We start from the raw sequence: 25,832 nt of genomic DNA on the forward strand, positions 1-25,832 counted from the left end.
TGCTCATTTACTATGGTTTCCCTTCTTCTCTATGCTACTGGCTGTAAGAGATACCATGAAAGAAAAATAGATAAAATCTTTATCCTTTTTATAGTTGATAATCTAATCTGGATACAGATATTTCCTATCTGTGTGACCCTGGGCAAATAATTTAACACTGATGGTCTAGTCCTTACCTCTCTTTTGCTTTGGAACCAATACTTGGTATAAATTCTAAAATAGAAGATGAGAGTTATATATTTTTTAAAAAAGTTTATAATCTAGATATTCTGAATAGGAGAGTCCAAAGATATGGGAAGACAGAATGGAAAGGACCACCAGAGTGGGAGGAAGGGAAGGAATGGACATAAAACAGTCAGGATGGAGTCATAGGATCTTTGATCTAGAAATGACCTCAGACCATTTGATCCAACCCCAATCTATCTAATTTATCCTACTTTTTTTACAGATAGGAAATTGAGATTCAAGGAGGTTGTTACTTGCCCAGGATCACATAGTAGTAGGTATAATTCAGAAATTGAACCCATGTCCTCTAGAACCCTACTACTAGCTTCCATTTCTATCCCAAATCATTGGGGGGGGGGGGGGAAGGAAACAAAATGTCTAAAAAGCCTAGAAGCTATATAGATTTTTCCTTTAGGCTTCTTCATAGGCACTGACTGAACACCCTGGCCACGAGTTTCAGGATCATTGGAGAAAATCTGTGCATGTGGAACGTTACATTTTTTAGTGCCTTGGTGGGATGGGGGCTCTCCGGCTGGAGTTGGAGGGGGTACTGCAGGTCTAAACCCCCAGGGAGGTCATATAACGCCGTGAAGTTCCAGGCTGAGCATAAACCCAAGGCTCTGGGGGACAGCCGGGGTGGCTTGATGCACTCCTTAACATCCCTGGGCACCAGATGCAGAAAGGGGATCTTCTTTAGGGGTGCTACCCCTGGAGCGGGTGTGGTGCCCTAAGGTAGTAGGGATGGAAATAGCAGTTTCATCTACACTGATGGCGAAGACCTGGACGCCCCATCCATCCATCCTTTCTCGGGTTCTCAGGCTGAGGCAGGGTTCCGTCGAGCACGCGCGCTTGTGCTCGCCCTCGCTCCTGGGCCGATCCGTCGTGAGCGCGCCGCCTCTTCCCTCCCCTCTGTGCCCTTCGCCCCGCCCCCCTCGGGGGAGCCCGGGCTGCAGTTGGGGGTGTCGGGGCGGAGCGCCGCCATCTTAGTGCAGCCGCTGGGGCGGAGGGAAGGAGGCAGGGAGGGAGTGCGAGGACGCGCGCGCGCGCGCGTGCGGGGCTCATCGTCACGGCGACGGCGGCGGTGGTGGTAGCGGCAGCGGCGGCTCCTCCGGCGGGACCTCGCCCTCGCCCCGAGAAGGAACCCGAGCCCAAGTCCGAGCCCGAGGCCAAGCCCGAGCCGGCACTGCGGTCGCTCCACTCAGCCTCCTCCGCCGCATACCGCGGGCGGCTCATGGTCGGCGTTTGAGCCGCCGCCGCCTCAACCCGTCCCCCGACGCTCGGCTCGGCCCGGCCCGGCCGGGAGCCCCCGAGATGCTGCCGCAGCAGCCGCCGCCGCCGGAGTCTCGGCAGCCGCAGCAGCGCAGCCATCGCCGCTCCCCGCCCGCCGCCTCCTCCTGGCTCGTGACGGCCACCGCGCTGCTCGGGCTCTGCGGCGGGGGCTGGGCGGCGCGAGGTGAGCGCGGGCCGGGGGTGTAGGGGGGCGAGGAGGGGAAGGGGGAGGTGCACCTGGAGGGGGAGAAGGACCCCCCTCCCTTACCCTCTGGGTGTGTGTGCGTGCGTGTGTGTACGCGCGTGCACCTGAAGGGGGGGCGCCCGGGGGAGGAGGGGGGCTGGGGACCGGGGTGTTAGAATGCCCTCCCACCCCGGGCCGGGCTGGCGAAGTGAGCCAGCCCTCCTCCGTTCTCCTCCTCGGGTACAAGTGTGAGTGTGGAGGGGGGCAAGACTAATGACTGCCACGATGCAGAGCCTTGAGTGTTTGGGCTGTGGGTGGAGGGGGGGGGCAAGTCTAATGACATTGATGTAAAGGAAGGTTCAGAGCCAGGAGTGTGTGAGTGTTTGTGTGCAGTGGGGGGCGAGAATAATGACATTATTGATGTAAAGGCAGATTCAGAGCCGTGTGTGTGTGTCCGTCTGGTGGTAGTGGGGCAAGATTAATAACATTGATGCAAAGGCAGGTTCACAGCCGTGAGTGTGTGCGTTAGTGTGAATGAGTGTGTGGGGGGGGCGAGACTAATGACATTGTTAGTGCAAAGGTAGGTTCCGAGCCGTGAGTTGTGTGTATACATGTATGTATGTATGTATGTATTTGATGCTGTGCGCTCTCTCGCCCCTCCCCGCCAGGTGCAGGTGCTTCGACCCGCGCTGCCCAGGGGTGGAGGGTAGCAGCAAGGGGGCGGGGGGGGGCACGGTTAATGGTTAAGTCGCCCTGGGGAAGATGGGGGCGGGGTGGAGGATTGGGGCCTTTCGGTAACCTTCTCTCCAACCCGGGACGAGCCTCGAGGCCAAGGATGTTGGATGGCTTAAGGTGCCCCGAGTCTGAGTCCAGGTCTCCCCCGGAGCAGGCATTCTTCTGTCCCCGGGCCTGTTAGGGAGGCATTATTGGGTTTGGGATTTGACGTTTTAGTGAGTAGGATTAACTGGCCGAATACAGCCAAAACACTTAAAAAAAAAAATGGGTTCTTATATAATAGCCATGCACAGCTCCCCCGCGTTTCTTTAGCTCCAGATTCCCCTCCTTGGATTGAACACGGCCTTCCCCCTGACCCTTTAAAGGTCATTTGCTTTCAAATTAATAGGCAGATAGGGGTTGTCATTTGTTACCAGAGAGAGAGAATGTTAAATCATGAGTAAGGGCGACAACTATGGACTTGTCCTGCATTGGAAAATTCCCCAGCTCCCCCCACCCTCTTGGGTGCAGCTTTTTTCTGGTGATATTTGGGATTGTGGAAGAGCTTAGATGGCTCGATTCCTTGGGAAGGGAACTAAAATGATTGCAAAGGGAACATGGCAAATAGCTTTTCTTATTTAATTGATTATTTGGTTTTGAACCTTTAACGCTTGCTTAACCTTTTAAATGTTTTATCCTTTCTTGATATTGATTGATCTTGCCAAGGGAAAGCTTACTTACGCATTGCAGATATACCACTGAATACATCTCAGAATTGCAACCCCCTTTGGCTTTGGAGCAAAGTAATCCAGATGTATTCTGTAGAAAGTACTTTATATTGGTGCTTCTGAATCTGGAATAGCTGTCAAAAATGGAGGAGGAATTTTGGGGATATTTTAAAAAGTGAGTTAAATTGTAACTTCTCAGGCTTTTGGATTCTTTTTTCCTTTTCTTTTCTCCTAGGGCTTGACTTATTAGATGCAGAGTAAAATATTCACAAAATAAATATCAGAGGAGGCAAAATACATCTTTTGTTGCATGTTCTTTTCATAATATTGAAAAATTATAAACTGCACATTTTATTCACAACAGGTCTTAAAAGTTTTTTACTGTCATTCAAATTTTGGCAATTGTCTCATTTCTTTTCAGTTTACAATATAGATTTGAAAAAGAAATTACATTTAATTTAAAACTAAGTTATAAATGTTAGGCCCAGACTTGAGAATCTAGCCAATATATTGTCTTAATATTGGTTCTCTGGAGAAATATTTTACAGAATCCTTAGGATACTGTATTTAAAGTTAGGGCTTATTGTTAGTCTTGGAACAAAGTAAATTGGTATTTTGAAGGGTTTTAAAGTGATTTCATTTCTGGTTGGCTAAAATAGTTTTTATTTTTTAAAGGAATTTGAGCATTCATCACCCTTTCCCATAAATTAGTTGCTATGGCTATAGAGAGAATTTCATATGCATTTCCATTCTTTTTTTTTTAAGAACCCTCACCTACCTTCTTGGAGTCAATACTATGTATTGGTTTCAAGGCATAAGAATGGTAAGGGCCCCCTTACCATTCTTGACCCCCCAATGGGGGTCAAGTGACTTGCTCAGGGTCACACAGCTGGGAAGTGTCGGAGGCCAGATTTGAACCTAGCACCTCCCGTCTCTAGGCCTGGCTCTCAATCCACTGAGCTACCTAGCTGCCCCCTGCATTTCCATTCTTAAAGATTTTAATTACTGTGGACTTGCAGACTAGAAATACTATGAAATTGTGTTCCTAGATTTATATAATTTAATAGTTGGAAGGAGCCATCAACTTTACCCGGCCCAAATGGTTATCCTCATTTTGCTTGGAGATCTGTTTTGCTTAAAGATTCTACTACTTCCTGAGGCAATCCATTCCCTTTAGAGAGTTGTAATTATGAGGACATTTTTGTACAATAGCTTAAATCTTAATACACTCACTTGCTCCTACTCATGCCCTCTTCCAAATAACAGCCCTTGGAATCCTTTAATTCATTTAAACTCAAGAAACATTAATTGCCTGCGTTATACTATTCTCTGAGGCCCCAAGGATGAGATCTAAACTATAGCTACCCTTGAGGAAGGAGGAGCTAATATTCTGTTGGGAGGATACAACATGTACTTCATTGAAGACAGATCTGTTCTCCTGATCCTCTTAGGCCCACTCACCAGCCTGCTTATTCGTCTGTGGACCCTCTCCTATTATCCTCCATTCTCACTTTACAGAAATTTAGCCAGAAAGGAGTCAGTAGTATCGTATATGTGGCCTGAAGTAGGACCCCCTTTTATTTCCTCCCCCTTATACCTTTTACTAGGATCCCAAGACTGGGTTAGCTCTCGAGGCTTTGTTGTAATCAGTATTGTATAACTTGCTAGCTTTGCCTAAGCTTTACTTAGTCTTCAAAAAGGACAGATTATCTGGTCTTCCCTATTTACTTTCTTCAGCTTGTATTTTAAGACTAGTACTTCATGAAATATGCCAATAAAGCAAATCATACACAATCTTATTGCCTAAAATGGTTTTTCAATATGTGTGTAGAATTTGCACTTTCTTTTTTTTTTTTAAACCCTTACCTTCTGTCTTGGAGTCAATACTGTGTATTGGCTCCAAAGCAGAAGAGTGGTAAGGGGTAGGCAATGGGGGTCAAGTGACTTGCCCAGGGTCACACAGCTAGGAAGTGGCTGAGGCCAGATTTGAACCTAGGACCTCCCATCTCTAGGCCTGGCTCTCAATCCACTGAGCTACCCAGCTGCCCCCTTGCACTTTCTTAATGTTGTAAATAAGAGGATTATTTCTGGTAATATCTGAATTCTTCATCTCAGAGAATCTCTGTAACCTTCTGGACGACTCTTCTGGTGTGAAGAGTGCAGCTACTTGGTTAATTTAGTTATTAAACCATTGGTGCTAGGCCAGATACCATATGACAAAATACTGAACAGAAGGATGGATTTAATGTTAAAATACTGTACTTTAACAAGTATTTGTTATTTGATGAAGAATTTTAAATGTTACTTTTAGTTGTTGTGGTTCTGAAAAAAAAATTAAATCCTCTGTAGTTACTGGCTATAAATTACTACAGTTTGGGGGTAAGACATATCCTGGACCCAAGTTCCTAATATTTTCTAGTATGTTTTAGTGTTTAAGAAATGTCAAAATTAATATCCTAAGGAAAACATTCTCTTTAAGTATAACCACATACCATATTTAGTCATGATGATGATGATAATGGTAGAGATTTATAGCTATCTGGTGCTTCAGTATTGGCAAAAGACTTTTCTTCACTGCTGCTCTCAGGAAGGCTAGTAGTAGTAGTAAACACTTCTTGATAGTGGCTCCATTTTACACTGAGGAATCTGAAGCACAGAGAAGGTACCTAGTAAATTTAGTGGGGACAGTATCCCCAGGCTCCTGACTCAAAATCAATTCTTTTTTTTTTATCACAACCTGATATCCTTTTAAGTTGTTTAATAAATGCTTAATGATTAATTATCAGTGGTTTTCATTTTTTGTGTGTCAAAATTCTTTCCTTTTAATTAAAACTTTAGTGGAACTGTAGCAGAAAATCTTTAAAAGTAAATTTTGAAGAAATGCCATTATAAATGGTACCTAGTAACAAAACTGATTTTTTAAAATCTCAGAGGATATTTTTTTGCCCCAAATCTAAAAATAAAACAGATAACTTAGTAAGAATGATGTGATTACTATAAATAAGTGCTCTGTTACTGGGAATAATATTAGATGTGATAGTCAACTTAATAAATGATACTTCACAGCAATTCGCATTTTCCCTTTTATTTAAGGCAGTATTTGGGGAGGAGGCGATAAGAGAGATTCATTTGGTTCATCCCATTTTCCCATGGCTAATTCTAGTTGTACTTTAAAATATGCTTTATTTATGTAAAAGCCTCTGGGATTCTACCTGAATCACAAAACAAGTTTTTAAAAATTCAGTAGCATTAATCAGCATTCAAACCAGGCTCTTCATGTTTGATTTATAATCAAAATCTTGATTATTGATATTACCTTTTTAGCTCTTCAGACTTCTTGTTTGTACCTAATAGTTTTATGATGGGTGTTGTCATGAAACTGATTATAGGAGACAGAAAGAAGAGAAAAGCTCAGATATTCTAATGGATCTGTGATATCATCAAAGTGAGTATTTTTTTCCAAAGATACAAGTTACAACCCATTTATACCTGCCTGCCTGTCCTTTGGAACTCTTATCCATAACTCCTCACATTCTTACAAGTTTGCTATAGGGGCTCCACCTAGTGTGTTAGAAGCCTTTCTCCCTTTTTCTTGAACTCAAAGGGATACAATGGAACAAGTGGGTTATCTGTTAGTGGTGACCTTGTCACTGTACCACCCCTTCAAAATCCTCTATTATCTTACTTGTTCTCTGTAATTACTTGCTTGTAAATGTTGCCTCTTCATGTCTTCCATTCACTTCCCTATTGCCTTTAAGTGATTTTCAGTTTCATTTCGCTGGAGATCAGTATTCCTTGACTTTCAGAAATCAATAATTTTTAAAAAAATCACATTGTAATCCATAAACAAAGCAAAAGCAAAGGAAAAAAAAATCCAAGCCCAAACTACATTATTGGTGAACCCAGATTATTTTCCAGACTCTCTGCACTGAGAAAATAAGTTATGCATCATAAATTATTTGGTGCTTTGGGTGATTGCTTCTAGTCAGAAAGCCTTTGTCAAGTGCTTGATTTCTACCAGTCTCTAGAAATTCTTTGCATTTGCTGAACATATTTATTATATGTTACTGGTAGATAACAAAGCAACAGATTTGCTGTATGTGTTCATCTGACCTAACAACCGTTTTCTTCATTGAGCCCCTTGGACTGTTATAAAACTTCAGGAATTTTTTAGGTCTATTTTGAGTAATGCTGACTTAGAACACTTGATTTGCTTTTGTCTTTACTTCTTCCCCCACTCTGTGCCTCATTTTAGAGGGTAAAGACAAGCTATCAATCAGGCTGGAAGTGATGAGGATTGGGACGAGAAGGTCATGGAGCTGAGAGAGATTGAGTTGGCATTAACAAAACTTGGCAACTGGCTAGGGATGAATGAGAGTTAAAAGTCTTAGAGGTTCTGAAATTGGATGATGGGGAAATGATTGACAACTAAGGAAGTTAGGATGGAAAAGAGATGGATTTAGGGGGGAAGTAGGGCATTCTGTTTTGTACATAATGAAGTGTCTATGGAACATCCAGGAGAAGTTGTCCAGCAGACGGGCAGTTGGATACATAGGGCTGGACAATAAGAGAGACGTGACTGTTGGGTATGAGATTTAGGAATCATCTGATTAGAGATGATGATGATGGTGAAGGCTAGCATTTACTAAGCACCTACAGTAATGTTCCAGGCACTGTTTGCAAATGCTTTGCAAATAGGGTCTTATTTGATCCTTATGACAATCCTGGGAGGTAGGTGTGGGTGTTATACTCTTTTTACAGGTTAGGAACCTGAGGCAAAAAGATTTTAAAAGGAACTTACCCAAGGCCACAGACATGTGTTTTCAATGAGATTTGAACTCAGATCTTTCTGACTTTAGGCCCAATGCTCTGTGCCAGCTACGTGCCCATTTGAATCTATAGGAACTCATGAATCCATTTCATTTGTTATTTCTTATTGCATAGTAACATTCCATTTAATATATAGTTTTTTTACCCCAGCCATTCCCCAGTCAGTTGGTACTCACATTGTTTCCAATTCTTCTACCATTAAAGAGTGGAGTGTAAATTGGACTCTGTGTCTGTCTTTTATTTATTTGCCCAGTAGTGGGTTATGGGGTCAAAGGGAATGGAGAGCTCATTTTTCTTGTATAATAATTCCACATTGATGGTCTGTAAACTTTAAAATTGCATGTCTTTTCCTAGTGATTTGTACCATGTTTTCATGTGGTCAGTCATTTATTGTTGGTAATTCTTTTGAACACTTTCTGTCCTTTGACTACTTCTTTATCTGAGAATATTCAAGTGATGACTGCTTGGTTTCTCCTTGGTTAGGACACATTCTTTGTTTCAGATGATGGCAAAGATGAGTAGCCCTTTTTCATCACAAGGCCAAAGATGGTTTTGGCAGCTATAGTGGATAATAGGAAAACAAAGAGATACTGAGTAGAAAAGTGCTTTATTTTTTCTATAATGTATATGCATAAAGAAGTGGACCAAAAACTCTGCATGACTTCATTTGTCCAACTCTGAACAGTTTGCTGCTTATGCTTTTAATGATAGTCTCATGTCTGTCATAGGCGAACTAAGAATTGAATGTTCAATTTGATCCCTGTTGTCTTCAGTTTGAGTTGATATTTTGAATGTGTGTCTGCCATCTCTAATTGTAGGAGGCTGCTCCTTTGGATTTGGTTCCTATTTGGGATCTTAGAACTGGAAAGGAAAGAGTGAACTGAATTTGCCGAGTTAAGTGGAAAGACATCATCACAGCCATTGTTGTGGTAGTTAAGAAAAAAGCAGGGTGTTGATGATGATGGGAAAACCAAAAATTTCCCCTATGGCTGAGTCTGTCTATGTTTTTTGTCATTATCTGAATGACCTCCTTGCTTGTTTATTTACAAGAATATCTGAGAAACGCTGCTGGGGACTAGAAGTTCCTCACTTCCCTTTAAGTAGTGAATATAGTATCATGAGAAGAGTACTGCCCTTGGTGAGGATCCCTGGGTTCCACTTCTAGCTATGGCTTTCTAGCTTATGGAACTGGGCAAACTATCTTCCTTTGGAAGGCCTCCTTCGTGTACTCATCTTGTCAAGTGAAGATGGGCATGCTGTGCAGAGGTTACCCCATAGGGCTGTTGTGAAGGAAGAGCTGGAGAAAGTAGACAGCACTGTGGGAATGAGATGTTATTTTGTTGTGTACCAAGTGAAAGTCAAGGGTACAGAGAGCAAGCAACTTATACTTCCTTTGGGAAATCTAACATAGGCTTCTGTAAATTTGTATGGATTTATTAAATTAAGAGCTGAATGAGATTGAAGAATTGAAGGTGTTAAGTTAACCCTGAAGATCCTTCAGCTTTCTAAATCGTGAAGGGGGAATAATCTTGCCTTCTACTCTTATTAGTAAATGTGTTGATTTCAAAGATTTTTTATAGCTCTCTGAGTTCTTTATTTGAGACATATAGTATCTTCCAGCTCATTCAGAAATGTAGTTCATTGCAGTTACTTCATGTTATGCAGAAACAACTTTGAGGAAATTTTAATGGAAAATACAGGCATTACTATTGTACTTAATGTGGGTTTTTTCCCCAAGCAATATTTTATTGTTTTTACTGATGCCATTTGTTTGACCCTGGAGACAGTAGTAGAGAAACAATAAAGTAATTATGACTGATATTGAATGTTGCCAATCTAATACTGTATGGTTAAGTCTTCATCAGGAATTTTTTTCTTTTTGGAGAAAAAGGCAAGGAAGAATGATAGGAATCTTTGGGAACAAGCAACTTACAGGAATTAATATTATAGTCAATCAATCAGTAAGCATTTGGTATATTCCTACCCTCAAAGAGTTTATATTCAGTGGATGGAGAGGAATGTATACATATATATCTATATATTTTCTCATATGTGTATGCTAAATACATATGCATTTATCATAGTATACATTAGTTTTAGAATTATAATTTTGACCCCAAGGTGCAATAAGATTAAGTTGACTAAACATTTTTAGAAAATTTGTTGTTAGGGTATAATTCCTTACGTTTTCCTTTCTTTCTTCCTATCTTAAATAACCCCAACTTTCTGTCCCAGGAAATCCTCTAAGACAGAAGAGCAACGGGTAAGCAAATGGGGTTACTTGTTGGGCCCAGAGTCACACACCTAGGAAGTGTCTGAGAACAGATTTGAACCCAGGTCCTCCTGATTCCAATCCTGTTGCTCTATGCCACTATGCCACCTAGCTGCCTTTATTGCAGTAGAATTTCTGATAAACTTTAGTGAAACAGAAGATAACTAAAGCTACCCAGCCTGGTGAACATCCTAAATAAGTTTTTATAGTCCAATATCTTTTCTATATTTGTTGCTTTTTCTAATGCTCGGTTACCACAGATTTGCTTAACTGGAAGGATCAATGTTGCTGCTGGAAATATTGGGATGCTTTGGAAAATTAATATTGATTAGAGATTTTTGTTTATAAAGTGCTAGTTTCAGCAGGGTTTCCAGAACATGGGTGCCATCAGTGAATAGATGTCATATCTTGGCACAACTTTGATGTCCCCTCCTATGGGAAGCCATCTTGATCTCTCTTAGGCTGTGTTCTCTCCCCCAAATTATATTCTATTCATCTGTGTCAGTGTTTTGTCTTCTCAATAGAATGTAAGGGACAGTTATAGTTTTTGTCTTTATGTTCTTGTAGTTTAACATGGTGCCTCCCACATAGTAAGAGGTGATAAACATATGCTCATAGAATTGAATGGGGTATTTTTGTGAATCTGGCCCAAGATTGAATTTGCTTTTTAAGCAGCCATTCCAGATTTTTGATTCTCAGTGGAATTTTTCACCTAAATGACTCACAAGTCATACCTCCCCCTCCTAATCTATACAGATGCATTTGACTTTGAATTTATTCTTATTAAATTTAAGCTGCCTACATTTGCACCAGTTTTAGGGAATATAGACTCTTTTTTGATCATGGTGTCACTACTTCCAGCTTTGTATCAGCCACACAGTTGGTAAGCACGTTGTCTGTAGTTAATGTCTGTGAATTTAGGACATATATTTCTTTAAGTGCCTTGGGTCTATTATGTGTATTTTATCTTCATTTTGTACATGCCATGGTTATTACAACAGTCTGGTTTTTCAGTTACTTGCCTTAAAATGAACTTTTGTGGGATGACCTAGATCTAATTGCATTTCCAGCAATGACCCTTGGGATGGCAGGATATTGAATTTATCTTAAGACAAGCCACCCAAAATGGTTTTTAAAAAAAAAATTCCTGTTGAGGCTTAAATAGGATGTATTACTTCTACATAGTTATGTTAGCAGTAGGCAGTCAGTTTTCAGGAATGAAAACCTTTGGGCTTTAAACTAGGCTGGGGATGGAGAGTATTTAAATAGTTTAGAAGGCATTAACAGTTGATGTAACAGTTGATGATTTTTGATTATGCCAATTAGTTTTTTGTTTTTTGTTTTAGATTTTTTTGGGTCTGTGACTTCATCAGTTCAAGGGAAATTCCCTCTGACAACTGTTCTTCAATTTGCAATCCTAGAAAATTTCCTTTAGGGCACTGAGAGATTGTGCTAAGTCACACACTGCCAGTATGTGGCAGATTGATTAAATTTAAACCGAGGTTCTTCATAAAGGTGAAGTTGAGAGGGCTTCTTGTTCCACCACTCTTCTTTAACTAGTAAAGTGTAGGAAATCCATTTTGTAAAATGTGCTTTTGTGATGTTTATTTCTTATATTTGGGATAATTGCTTCCTTCTATTTCATGAGTATTAATGTGTTTTTTGAGATCTTCCTGTTATATTTCTTTTTCTTTGTGTAGTACTTTCATATAAAGTTACCTATAATTTTAAAAAAGTTAATTATTTTGCAATATCTTACATACAATGAAAGCTTCAGTTGAAGGGACTTTGAGAGTGATTTGTATGAGTTCTTCATTTTATGACCCTCAGTCAATAAACATTAAGTAACTGCCAGCTCTGTGCCTGGCACTGTGCTAGATGCTGGGGATACAAAGGACAAAAATGGAACATGGTCTGCTAGTAAGATGCTTATATTCTGTTACTGAGAAACATGGACTCACCTAACTATACAAAGTAAATACAAGCTAGATTTTTAGTTTCAGTTCTAGTAGCTGAGGTGGGGTCAGTGTATCAGAAAGGAGGTACCTTATTAGCTGACTTCTGAAAGAGACCTGAATTCTGTGAGGTGGTAGAGGGGGAGAGAGGACATTCTAGGGGTCACAACCCAACTCTGCAAAGGCACCTAGGTGGGTGATGGGAGTGTCATTTGAAGAACCTCAAGAAGGCCAGTCTGGCTACATTGTAGTGGGTGAAGGGGAGTAATGGATACTGGAAAAGTAGGATGGAATCCTGTTATAAAGGGCATATGTGCGAAACAGAGGCAATAGGGAGCTAGCATAGAATTTATTGACCTGGAGAATGATGTTTGCCAACTGCCTTGTGCTTTAGAAATATCACTGGCAGAGGTGGAGGATGGTTTTTTTGTCTATGCAAAAGGATCTTTAAAATTTAGTTATCATACTCTGAAACAATGAAGATAATGGTTTTTCTTTTTCCTTCCTTTTTTTTTTTAAAGCCTTACCTTCTCTCTTAGAATATGAATATGTGAGGGTTGGATAATGGGGCTAAGTGACCAGCCCAGGGTCACACAGCTAGGAAGTATTTAAGGTCAGATTTGAATCCAGGACTTCCAGGCTCCAGCCTTGGCTCTCAATTGACAGAGCCACCTAGTTGCCCCTAAGAAAATGCCTTTTCAATGAACTTCTTTTAGATATAGTTAAGGATACAGGTGACTTTCTGTGTAAAGTGTGAATGAACTGAAGTTATTCCACACGAGACCCTGCCCTCAAGAGGTGCATATGAGAGAAATGAGGTCATTACAAATATATTAGTAAATGTATACAAAGTAATACAAGGTAGTATCAAGACTGAGAAGGTGCTAACTGCATTCCATTCGGTCTGGAAAGGCTTGAGCTGTTAACTAGGGATTCTGTGGATGAAGATGGAAGACTATAGTCGAGCACCTGTGGAACCATTTGTATAAAGATACAGCTAGCATGGACAGAACAATTCGATGAGTGTGATTGGAGCAGAGGGTGTATGGAGAGCAATGAGATGAAAAAATACTGGAAAGGTAGGTGGGAGGGAGCCAGACCGTGGAGGGCTTTTAAATGCCAGGCTGAGCATGTTCTTTTAGAGGCACTTGGAAGCCATTGAATTTGGAGACTAGGCAGTGACATAGTGACATGATCATCAGATCTGTGTTTTGGGAAGATCGATTTCATAATTGTCTGAAGGAAGACTTGGAGATTGAAGGCAGGGAGATCACTTATGAGGAGATTGAAATAGCCCACAAAAGAGATGGCTAGGATTAGCTAGGTCAGAGCCTGGGTAACCAAGTAGAAGAGGACAAAAGTGAGAGATCTTATAGAGCCAGAATTGCTTTGTTAGCTGATTGAATGGGGAAGGGTCGGGGCAGGAATCAAGGATCATTCCAAGGATGCCAATCTAGGTGACTAGAGAAGTTTGTGTTGAGGATTGTGTCCCCAGTTGAAATGAGGAAGTTTGGGGAAGGGGTAAGTTGTTTTGTTTCGTACAAGAGTTTCAGATGCTTCTAGGATTTCTGTCCAGGTATAGACGTCCAATAGGCCATTGGTAACAAAGGGGTGGAGTTCAGGAGAGATTAGGAATAGTGTCATCTCTATATGAATGAACCCATGGGAACTGAGGAGGTCCCAAAGGCTGAGGTTAGTCAGTACCATTATTAACTGCTTAGTTAAGGTACTGATAGGTTTTCTGTGTAAGACTGTCACTTTGTTCATTCCCCTTTACTCAAGCCTCTTAATAGGATATGTAGTAATAATAATAACTAGGATTTTTATATCCCAGTAGCTTCAAGGATATATGAGAACAAATCTCAGATACAGAGTAATTGTACCCTGTGGTGATATATATCACTCATCTGGAGGAGGAAGGGTTGCATGAGGTTGACTATGATCACCTACACTTGTCAGGATATGTACTGTGTTAGGCTTATGGAGTAATGCTTTTAAAATACAAATTAAGTAATTGAAACCCTTACCTATTTCTCAATCCATTTTGCCACCAGTTTTAAACAGAATATCTAATAAAATTAATTGGACCATTTTGAATATTATCTCCTAGTTCTGCTCATCCTTGTGGTAAAATTATTGAAAGAGGAATAAATGATGAAAAAGCCTTCAGCAAGATAACTACTCAGATGGATACTCTTTGTGACTATGCTAGTTGCAAGTGCCTTAATAATAACAGGTAGTATTTATATAGTGCTTTAAGATTTACAGAGCACTTTTCATGTTTACTCAGTCAGTTCTCACAACAATCAGAGTTGATCAGAAATGAATAGATTGTTCTGAGAGCCAATGGGTCACCTTTCACGGGAATCCAAGTGGAAGCTAGATGACCACTTGTGGATAAGGCAAGGAAGATTATTGTCTAGTCCTTTCTGGCTCTGATTCTGTTCAATTTGAGGAGTACGTGGATTAAACATGAAGAAGCAAAAGCAGGCTTCTTACTCTTGCTGGCCTGATGTGAAGATTTTTCTTGTCTATTGCCCTCCCATTTCTCCCCACCACCTTGACTCATGTGCTGTTTGTTCTTAGTCTAGTCTTCTTGAATGCAACAGAAACTTTTGCTATAGGGGCGAGGATGTTTTGAGGCCATAAATTCCATACCAGTTAGTTAATCAGCAAGAATTTAAGAAGTACTTACTATGTGCCAGGCACTATATTAAGTGCTAGGGATTTAAGCTTCCATTCTAGTATTATACATAGCAAACCTGAACCCTGGGCTCATTTTTACAGCCTCCACTAAGATTGGTAGATTGCTTTTCCCAAGTGTCATTGGTTGTCCCTCCCCTGAGAGTTCTGAGAAGTTGGGGGTGTCTTTGTCCAGTACAGTTTCTCAAGAACTCTCATTCAGTGTCTCCCTTCCCCATGATATCTGTTGCCAGTAATTATTGCCACAATATCAAGTGATAGCTCCTCAATGTTAGTTAACTAATGAACAACAAAGGGATATTTACTGAGAAGATACAGCAAGGGGAAAAAGTAGAAACATTTTCAAAATCTTTAAAACCAGGAACTCACTCTTCTCAACTACTTTAGTTCCTGGGAAGAGGGAATTCAAACAAAATAATGACCGATGTTTCTCCTTCATTCATTTCTGGGTGAGGCAGAACTGATGGACAAGTAGGTCTCTTACTTAAAAGACATATCTCAGTTGCTAGGTCGTCAGTTCACTGATAGGCTAGGTCAATCAGGTACTCATTCACTTTAGATCAGTCAAGAATAAACCAAACAGATACATAAGCAGCAGTGCCCCTGGCCACAGGGTGGCTCAGGTGGGGAGATAAGGCAGCCTGTGGCAGGTACTGTTTCTGTCATTGCCTTTTCTCTCCACCTGGAGGCTTACAGTAGTTGTTCCTTGGCTTCCCATCTGAGAAGAGAGATTGACTTCATCTATTCAAGCTTGTTGTATGCATACCAATTTCTGGTTCAGCAGCTAATTAAAAGGCTTTTCATCTCCATTCAGTCAATAGGCAACAATCACACTATGCTGACACATGCTCAGAATTGGAGCGAGCTCCTCAGGTATGCTGCATCACACGTTCCAGAAGTGGGCTCACTATGCCCTCCACATGGTTTGGTACCAGGTAGAGCATATTGTGCCTACTTTAAGGCCCTCATTGGTTAGTCCTCTCATTTTGCACCCACACACCCACCAAAAAGGTTCTGTGAAACTAACCATTGGAAAGAGTCTGATGCTATAGGCGGTGTTCTCCTCACTTTGAAAAGAAGCAGGAGAGGAATTTTCTCATCTCTGGTGCCAAGTTTAAATATTATAATTTTATAGCTTTTGTTTAATTTTTCACATTTTTGTTGATTTCTTTTTGGTTTGAAGATCATCAACTCTTCCCATCCTCTATTCCTCCCTCTTTCCCTTAGAGAACAGCCCCTTCAAATAAAGAATAGAAAAAAAGGAAGAAGTAAAAAAAAGTTCTTAGTAAAACCAGTCAACATTGAAGAAGTCTGATGTTCTATGCAGTGTTGTTCTTCTGTGGACTTCTCCTACAAAGAAGTGGAGGGAGGTGTCATATCTATTTTGTGGCATTCAATTTTGTGGTTATTCTTTCCATTTTTATTATTCTATTTTTTTTTTGCTTACTTTATTTAGCATCAGTTAATGTGTCTTTCCATGCTTCTTAGTATGCTTCACATTCATTGTTTCTAACAGTACAATAATATTCCATTACATTCTTTTACCTATAGTTAATTAAGCAGTTTCTCAGTTGATGGATGCCTACTTTGTTTCCAGTTATTTGCTGCACAGTAATTGCTGCTATAAATAGTTTGGCATCACTATGGCCTTCCTTTTTTGGTCATTGACCTCTTTGGGGTATATTCCTAGGGCTGGAACCTCTAGGCCAAAGAGGATGGACATTTTGATCACTTTCTTGCCATCATTCCAAATTGCTTTCCCAAATTGTTGCTATTTCAGCTCCACCAACAGTGTATTAATGTAACCATCTTTCTACAAACCTACTAACATTAACTGTTCCCATCTTTTGTCATCTTTGTCAATTTCCTTAGTGTGAGGTGAAACCTTAGCATTTAAAAATTGTCATTTCTCTTATTAGTGATTTGGAATATTTCTTCACATACATTGTTTTTAATACTTTGCATTTCTTCTTTTAAGAACTATTTGTACAGACACATGTAAAACCCAGTGGAATTGTGCATCAGCTACAGAAGGGGAGTGGGGGGGAGGGGAGGGAAAGAACATGAATCTTGTAACCATAGAAAAATATTCTAAATTAATTGAAAAAAAACTGTACATATGCTTGTACATGTCCTTTGACGCCTTAGCTATTAGGAAACAGCTTTTGGTCTTTAGTGTTTCCTTGTGTTGCCTATATCCTGACTATTAGACCATATTAGAGATATTTGATAAAAGATTTTTTCCTAGTTGATAATTTCTATTATCCTAGTTTCGTAAATTTTGTTCACATAAAAGCTTTTCTAATATAACCAAAATTATCTTTCTTGCCATTTGTTATTGACTCTGTCCTTTGGTTAGGAATTCATTTTGTAGTTATATCTATGAAATCTGGTTCTTTATTTATTTCTTTTTTTTATGATGTGGTCTTTAATATTGTGGTATATTGTATAAGAGAGATGTTGGTCTCACTTTTCTGCTGCACTATTTTTTGCTTTTCACAACAGTCTTGTCAAATGGAAAGTTTTTTTCTAGATAATTTGTTTTAGGGGTTAACCAAGCTAAATTATCAAGTTAATTATTTTTCCTTACCTACTCTATTCACTGATCAGTTTATAATATGGTTTGTAATATAGTATAACAGTGCTTTATAATATGGTTTCAGCTTTGAAAGTGTTATTCTTCCTCCATTCTTGTTTTTTCATCATTTCCTTGAATACTTTAGATCTTTCAAATGAATTTTCTTATTTTTAGCTCTATAAAGTATCTTCTTAGTAGTTTGGTACAGTACTAAATATGTAAATTTTGGCAGTATTTTCATTTTTATTACATTGACATGGCCCAACCATGAGCACTGAGTATCTGTCCAATTAAATGTTCTTTATTTCTCCAAATTGCATTTTATAATTATGTCTGTACAGGTATTGAGTGTGCTTTAGAAGATTGACTCCCTGACATAAGTGCCTACTATGTGTCAAACACAAAACTCCAGATGGGAGATGTAAAGACATGAAACACTCCCTGCTGTCAAGGAATGTATTTTTTTCTTTTTTAGAACCCTTACCTTCTGACTTGGAATCAATACTGTGTATTGGTTCCAATGCAGAAGAGTGGTAAGGGCTAGGCAGTGGGGGTCAAGTGACTTGCCCAGGGTCACACAGCTAGGAAGTGTCTGTGGTCATATTTGAACCCATCTCTGAGCCTGACTCTCAATCCACTAAGCCACCCAGCTGCCCCCAAAGAATGTACATTTTAATGGGAGAGATGTACCTATGTAGGTACATATGCAAGATTCATACCTAGAGAAGAAGGTAATAGCTGTTCAGAAGACTAACCAGTCTCAGATGGTGCTCAAGATGAAACTTGAAAAAAACCAGGGATTGTAGGAAGTGCAGGTGAGAAGGAAGGACAGTCTAGGCATGGAAGACAGTGCAAAGGCAGAGAGCTGTCCTATGTGAGGAGCAGCAAGGAGCCCACTGTGGATGGATTGCAGAGTGTGTGAGAAAAATGACTGAGATTGGAGGGGTAGAATGGGAAGATTTCATGTATTGCCCTTTAAGTTTGCCCATGCTACATATATCTTAGACACATTCGGAAGATGAGCAATAAGAAGGGCTTGGGAGAAAGACTGGATTGCATTTGGAAAATTTTATGGCACTGTTAACAATAATCATCTAGATTCTAAAGATTGTTTAGGAGACAGATTGGTGAAGTAAAGGAAAAAAGGTAGAGGAAAAGGTATTTCTAATCATCCTTCAAGGATATCCTGAAGCATTTCCTAATCTGTCCAGCTGACAGTGATTTCTTCCTCCTCTCAAATTTCTCTGGAGCAGTTTGTCTTACCTTTTCTCTTCTTGCATGCTGTTTTATTTTATACTTACTTTTTGACCCTTTTGTATCTCCTCCAGTAGATTATAAATTCTTTGTTCATAAAATTTGAGAATTGGAAGAACATCTTTGACCATAATGGTAGGGAGTGTGTCATTTTCATCTTTGTATCCTCAGAACCTCACTTAATGCCCTACTCAAAATAGATGTTTTAATAAATGAATAAAGTGTTTTTAAAGTATTTACTTTGTACAAAGCAGTATACTAAGCACTGGAGATAGAAATAGGAAAGGAAAATAGTCCTTTTTCTCAAGAAGTACACATCTTATTTTAAATTTTTTAAAAATTTAATTGATTTAGAATATTTTCCCATGGTTACATGATTCATGTTCTTTCCCTCCCCTCCTCCTTCCCTCCTCCTGGAGATGATGAGCAATTCCACTGGGTTTTACATGTATCATTGTTCAAAACAGATTTCCATATTGTTAATATTTGTAATAGAGTGATCTTTTAAAGCCCAAATCCACAATCATAACCCCATTAAAACATGTGATCAATCCTATGGGTTTTTTTTTTTCCTGCGTTTCTACTCCCACAGTTCTTCCTCTGGATGTGGATAGTGTTCTTTCTCATAAGTCCCTCAGAATTGTCCTGGATCATTGCTTTGCTGCTAGTAGAGAAGTCCATTACATTCGATTGTGCCATAGTGTATCCATCTCTGTGTACAATGTTCTCCTGGTTCTGCTCCTCTCGCTCTGCATCACTTCCTGGAGGTTGTTCCAGTTCACATGGAATCCCTCCACTTTATTATTCCTTTGAGCACAATAGTATTCCATCACCAACATATACCTCAACTTGTTCAGCCATTCCCCAATTGAAGGGCATCCCCTCATTTTCCAGTTTTTTTTCCACCATAAAGAGTGAGGCTATGAATATTTTTGTACATGTTTTTTTCCTATTATCTCTTTGAGGTCCAAACCTAGCAGTGGTATGACTCGTTCAGAGGTCAGACAGTCTTTTAAAGCCCTTTGCACATAGTTCCAAATTGCCTTCCAGAATGATTGGATCAGGGGGGCGGAGTCAAGATGGCTGCTTAGCAAACTGCAAAAGTTCAGACCTCGTGGAAGACCCTTCCTTACCGATTACAGACTGAATGCTCCTAGGGCACCGAAATTCACGCTGAGCAACAGGACAGAGGTGGGGAACCCTCCTTTTGGACTCAAATCAAAAGGTACGCCCCCCAAAAGCCGGAACCCGAGAATACTCAGGTCTAAGGGGAAGGCAGAGGGAAGGTCCCAGGACTCTTCCCCCCAACCCAGAGGGCTGAGCCCCCAGCGGCATGGGATGCAGCCAAAGCAGTACTCCGGGGGAAATATTTATTCTTGAGTTCATATATTAACAAATTAAGAAGGGCAGAAGTCAATGGATTGGGCATGCAAATTATAAAAAATTAGAAAGCAAACAAATTAAAAAATCCTCAGATGAAGACTAAATTAGAGATCCTAAAACTCAAAGGAGAAATTAATAAAATTGAAAGTCAAAGAACTATTAATTTAATAAATAAGGCTAGAAGCTGGTACTTTGAAAAAACAAAATAGACAAAGTACTAGTCAATCTAATTAAAAAAAGAAAAGGAGAAAACCAAATTGACAGTATCCAAGATGAAAAAGGAGACCTCACCTCTAATGAAGAGGAAATTAAGGCAATCATTAAAAACTACTATGCCCAATTATATGGCAACAAATATGGCAATCTAGGTGATATGGATGAATACTTACAAAAATATAAATTGCCTAGACTAAAAGAGGAAGAAATAAATTACCTTAACAACCCCATATCAGAAAAAGAAATTGAACATGCCATCAAAGAACTCCCTAAGAAAAAATCCCCAGGTCCAGATGGATTCACAAATGAATTCTATCAAACATTCGAAGAACAACTAATCCCAATATTAAACAAACTATTTGACAGAATAAGCCAAGAAGGAGTTCTACCAAATTCATTTTACGACACAGACATGGTACTGATCCCAAAGCCAGGCAGGTCAAAAACAGAATGATTGGATCAATTCACAATTCCACCAGCAATCCATCAATGTTCCAATTTTACCACATCCTCTCCAACATTTATTACTTTCCTTTGCTGTTATATTGGCAAGAAGTGCACATTTTAAAGGGGAAGATGATTCATATGGAAAATTTTAGCTGTGAGATGTAAAGGTTCCATGTCCTTAAGGTGCAGTCACAAAACAGGCCATAATGCCTTTTTGATGTCTTTTTTCCTGATAAAATCTTATCAGTTTCTGATGTTGAACCAAGCATCAAGGACTTTGGTGGCAAAGGCTTTCTCTTCTGTGTTTTCAGTAGCTGGGCTGTAGCATGTGCAGGAACATTTACCTGGTACCTTCCCAGGATAATGGCTGAAGGTGCTAGAATGGAAGCATTGCTATTCCCAAGGTTTTGGGGCTCCACTTTCTGAGTCATCTACATCCAAGATGCTGCTCAGGATGGTGGTGATGGTGGTGGTGGTTCAACTTGCCTGGCACATTGCCCCTCAGGGTCCTTTGCTGCCTCAGTTAGGCTGGCTTGCCTACTTTGTGAGTGGTTTGTTTTTTGAATGAATGAACTGTTCCTAATGCACGGAGTCAGATTTGACCTCATAGTAATCACTGAGACTTGGTGAAATAAGACTAATGCCTAGAATCTAGTTCAGAAAGAGTTTACCTCATTGTCAGCACCTCTGCCTCCTTTGCTTCAGTCTCTGGGTTGATAATGCATGTGATTGAAGAAACATTTTTAAGCATTAACTATATATGTGACAGGCATTGTGCTAAGATCTGAGGATACAGGCAAAAGTAAGGCAGTTCCTGCCCTGAAGAAGTTATATAACACGTGGGGAGTGGGTGACTAAGGAAAGGAGTGTTCACCTATGAAGTCATAGGGATGGTCAGTGGAACTATGAGGCAGATATCAACTCATTCTGTCTAGAAGCAGTGGTGTTACTAATTATTATATCCAGAGCAGGAAGTGGAACACTAGCATATGCATGGTGGTGGGATGAAGCATGGTTGGATCTGCAGCCATTTAAAAAGAGTCCAGTGGTCCCCACCAGGACAGCATGGTCCTAGGGTAGAATTTCCAAACACAGTGGTTACCTTCTTTAGCACATGGTCTCTGAAGGTCTGGTTTGGGAGTTGTAAGTAGGGAAAATGGGAGGAAATGGCTAGTGTTGTTAGGTAGTCTAGATATGATGGACTTTTGGCAACCAGGACATTGTGATCCTCAGGTAGTGGTCTCAGAGCTAAGTCACTTAGCTCCTTCACTTATTCTTTTGATAACAATCTCTCTAGTTCAGGGGTCCCCAAACTATGGCCTGTGGGCCACATGTGGCCCCCTGAGGCCATTTATCCAGCCCCCTCTGCACTTCTGGAAGGGGCAATTCTTTCATTGGTGGTCAGTGAGAGGAGCATTATGTGTGGTGGTGCCTCAAAGCACAGCGTCGCTCACGTACAGTACTACTTCCAGTGGCATAATCCTTTGTGTGGCACCTTGTTCTGAGAGTAACTGAACAAGAACAAGGTGCCGTGCAAAGGATTATGTGGCTGCACAATGGAAGACATCAGCATGGTGAGTGGTGATCTGGGGGAGGGGATTCTGCACTGTGTCTACTGCTGCCCGGTATAGTGGTGGCGGAGATGGGCCTGTCCAAGGTGTGACAGGCCCATCACAGCCAGCGCTGCAGCCTCCGCTATCCCAGACAGTGGTTTACACATTTGTTCATAGTTTTTTTATAGTCCGGCCCTCCAAGGGTCTGAGGGACAGTGAACTGGCCCCCTGTGTAAAAAGTTTGGGGACTAGACTAGAGTCTAGTTACTTCTGTGAGCTCTCCTTTCAGTCTAATTTTCTTTTCCTGTAATTTTTAATCTCTTCATTCCCTGGTTCCTTTCTTGCTACCTATAAATATTTTTAGATCTTCCCTATCCTAAACAAGATAAAACAAATAAAAAACCATTCACTTGATCTTTCTAATCTTTCTTGCTATCAAGAATGTTGTTCTCCTTTTCATAGTTAGATTCCTTTAAAAAAAAAAAAAAACCTTGACTGGAACAACCTCCAGGAAGTGATGCAAAGTGAGAGAAGCAGAGCCAGGAGAACATTGTACACAGAGACTGATACACTGTGGTACAACAGAATGTAATGGACTTCTCCATTAGTGGTAATGAAGTGATCTTGAACAACCCGGAGGGATACAGGAGAAAAAACACTCCACATTCAGAGGAAAAACTGTGTGAGTGAAAACACCAAAGAAAAACAACTGCCTGATCACATGGGTTGAGGGGGATATGGTTGGGGATGTAGACTCTTAATGAACATCCTAGTGCAAATACCAACAACATGGAAATGGGTTCTGATCAAGGACACATGCAATACCCAGTGGAATTGCGCGTGGGCTATGGGAGGGGAGGGAGGAATAAAAAATGGTTTTTGTAACCAAGGAATAATGTTTGAAATTGACCAAATAAAAAAAAGAAAGAAGAAAATAAAAAAAAACCAACCCTTACCATCTGCCTTGGAATACTAAGTATTGATTTCAAGGCAGAAGAGCAGCAAGGGCTGGGTAATTGGGGTTAAGTGATTTGCCCAGGGTCATACAGCTGAGAAGTGTCTGAGGCCAGGTTATTTTTAAATTTTGTTTTTATTGTCATGCAAAACACACTTCCATATTGTTCATTGTTGTAAGAGCAAACTTTTACATAACCAAAACCACCAAATAAAACCAAAAATACACTGATGAGAAAGACAACTCCAACAGTTCTTTCTCTGGAGGTGGATAACATTCTGCACCATGTCATTCAGGATTGTCATAGATCATTGCATTGCTGATAGTAGCCAAATTTTCACAGATAATCATCATACAATATTACTGTTATTGTGTACAATGTTCTCCCAGTTTTGCTTATTTCACTCTGCATCAGTTCTTGTAGATCTTTCCTGAGGCTATATTTGAACCCAGGACCTCCTATTTTTAGGCCTATATTCTCTATCTTCCAAACCACCTAGTTGCTCTCATAGTTAGAATCTTTTTTTTTTAAATAACTCTTACCTTCTGTCTTAGAATTAATACTGTGTATTGGTTCTAAGGCAGAAGAGTGGTAAGGGCTAGGCAATGGAGGTCAAGTGACTTGCCTAGGTTCACACAGCTGGGATGTGTCTGAGGTCAGATTTGAACCCAAGACCTCTTATCTCTGGGCCTGGCTCTCAATCCACTTAGTCACCCAGCTGCCCTCCGTAGTTAGACTCTTAAATAAAACTTTCCAAACTGTCCAACTGATTGTCCCAACTTTCTCATCTTCCGTTCTTTTCTCAACGTCTTGTGATCTGCTTTTTGTTACTCAATTTATAGAAACTGCCCTAAATCCAATGGCTTTTTCTCAGTCCTCATCCTTAGCAACCTGTCTGTAACACTTGTCACTGCTGACAGTCCTCTCCTGGAATTGTATCTCTCTGTGTATTTTTGGGCACTGTTTGGTTGTGGTTCTCTCTTCCTGGTTTCCCTTGTAAGTTTATCCATATCCTCAGCCCTTTTGCTAGGGTGTATCTTAGATTTCTTGAGCTTTTTTCTCTCTGGGTACTTTTTCCATGATCTCATCATTTCACATCAATTCAGCCATTACTTGCCTATGACTCCCGTATCTGCATATGTAGCTCTTCCCTTTCTTTTTAGTTCTCATTTTGCATTGCTTGCTGGACCTGGTTGGCATCTGTACCTTGATGGCCCATGCATATCTCAAACTCATCTCACCCAAAACGAAGTTTGTTCTTTTTCTTATAGCTCACCTATAAGACTTATTCTCTCAGTTACATTATTATCTTTGTCTAGGACCTCACCTGAACTATTGCAGTATCCTCTTTATGATTGTTTCCACACCCTTTATGCCCTTTCCAGTATATCTTCCATACAACTGGCAAGGCATTGAGCATATATTAAGTGGCAACCTCTATGTGCCAGGCACCAGGGGATACAAATATAGGCAATAAGGAATAATAATCCCTGCCCTCACACAGAAGAGAGCTGGGCAGAATGGAGGTACCATGGTGGGGGTGTGGTGTGGAAGTCAAGAGAATCAAAAGCACCGCTGGGAAAGAATGAAAGCCCTTCCCAGAATGAAGATACCAAGAGGCACTCCCTATTGGGAGAAAGGGGTCAGCATGGCAGAGGGATATTCCTGGGTGAGAAAGCTTCAGAGGATGATAGATGTTCTAGGGTAAGAAGATATTTCAAAAGCAGAGAAAAGACTTTAGGATGGGAAGAAGTTCCAAAGTAAAACTGAAGCTGCTGATGCCTGGGGTGGAAGTCTGAAGTCTGGAGTCTGCTTTATTGATATTCTTAAAGCATAGGGCTGACTGTATTATTCTTATGCTCTTCGGTAGCTTCCTGTTTCCTTTAGGATAAAATATAAATTCGTCTGTTTGACATTTTTAAAAAAGCCCTTCCCAGCCTGGCTCAGTTGATCTTTCATTATTCCTCTTTAGGCATTTTATATTCTAAACTAACCAGTTTCTTGTTCCCAGTCCTTGGTCCTTTTATTTGTGATCTCTGTACCTTTGCACCAATGTCTCTTAGGCCCAGAATGCTGGAAACCTTAATCTTCCTACTTTAGCTTAAGTGTCACCCTTTATGAGAGGCTCTTCTTGATTCCTGACTCGTTAGTGTCTCCCCCACCATTCATTATGTATGTATTTCGTATGTATAAAGATGCTACGGTCATCCAGGTCATCTGATGCATTGTCAGTCATTTTGACTTGTTTTGCCACTCACAAGCCTTCTGTGACTGGAAAAGAGAGTGAAGCCGATGACTTTGTGCAACCCTGCTTCCCTTGAATCCAATTTAGGTGCAAGTCAAGACATTACCCCATGGTTGCCATTGGCCCTCTTCAAAATAAAGGACAGTAGATTAAAAAATTGTATATATCTTATATTTACTTATCTGTGAAAGTGTATCATCCTAGGACATTGTAAGGTCATTTGAGAACAGGGATTTGCTCAGTTTTGCATTTGTATCCTCATTGCTTAGCATAGTATCTGACTTGCTATGTCATTGATTGAAGGAGGAGAGTTGAAAAGA

The 25,832-nt window shown here is 40.4% G+C and overlaps 1 protein-coding gene across 4 annotated transcripts in view; it reads left to right on the forward strand.

The window, feature by feature from the left end:
• The first annotated feature begins 774 nt into the window (after nt 1-774).
• CLSTN1 (calsyntenin 1) overlaps nt 775-25,832 on the forward strand; it is an 83,972-nt gene continuing 58,914 nt past the window's right edge. For all 4 annotated transcript variants that reach the window (XM_003341031.4, XM_056795816.1, XM_056795815.1 and 1 more), the window contains exon 1: nt 775-1,678. In XM_003341031.4, coding sequence (XP_003341079.3) covers nt 1,537-1,678 — 142 coding nt within the window. In that variant the 5' untranslated portion in view covers nt 775-1,536. The remainder of the gene's footprint in view (nt 1,679-25,832) is intronic.

This window comes from Monodelphis domestica, chromosome 4, assembly GCF_027887165.1.
Source record: "Monodelphis domestica isolate mMonDom1 chromosome 4, mMonDom1.pri, whole genome shotgun sequence".
Classification (NCBI taxonomy): Eukaryota; Metazoa; Chordata; class Mammalia; order Didelphimorphia; family Didelphidae; genus Monodelphis; species Monodelphis domestica.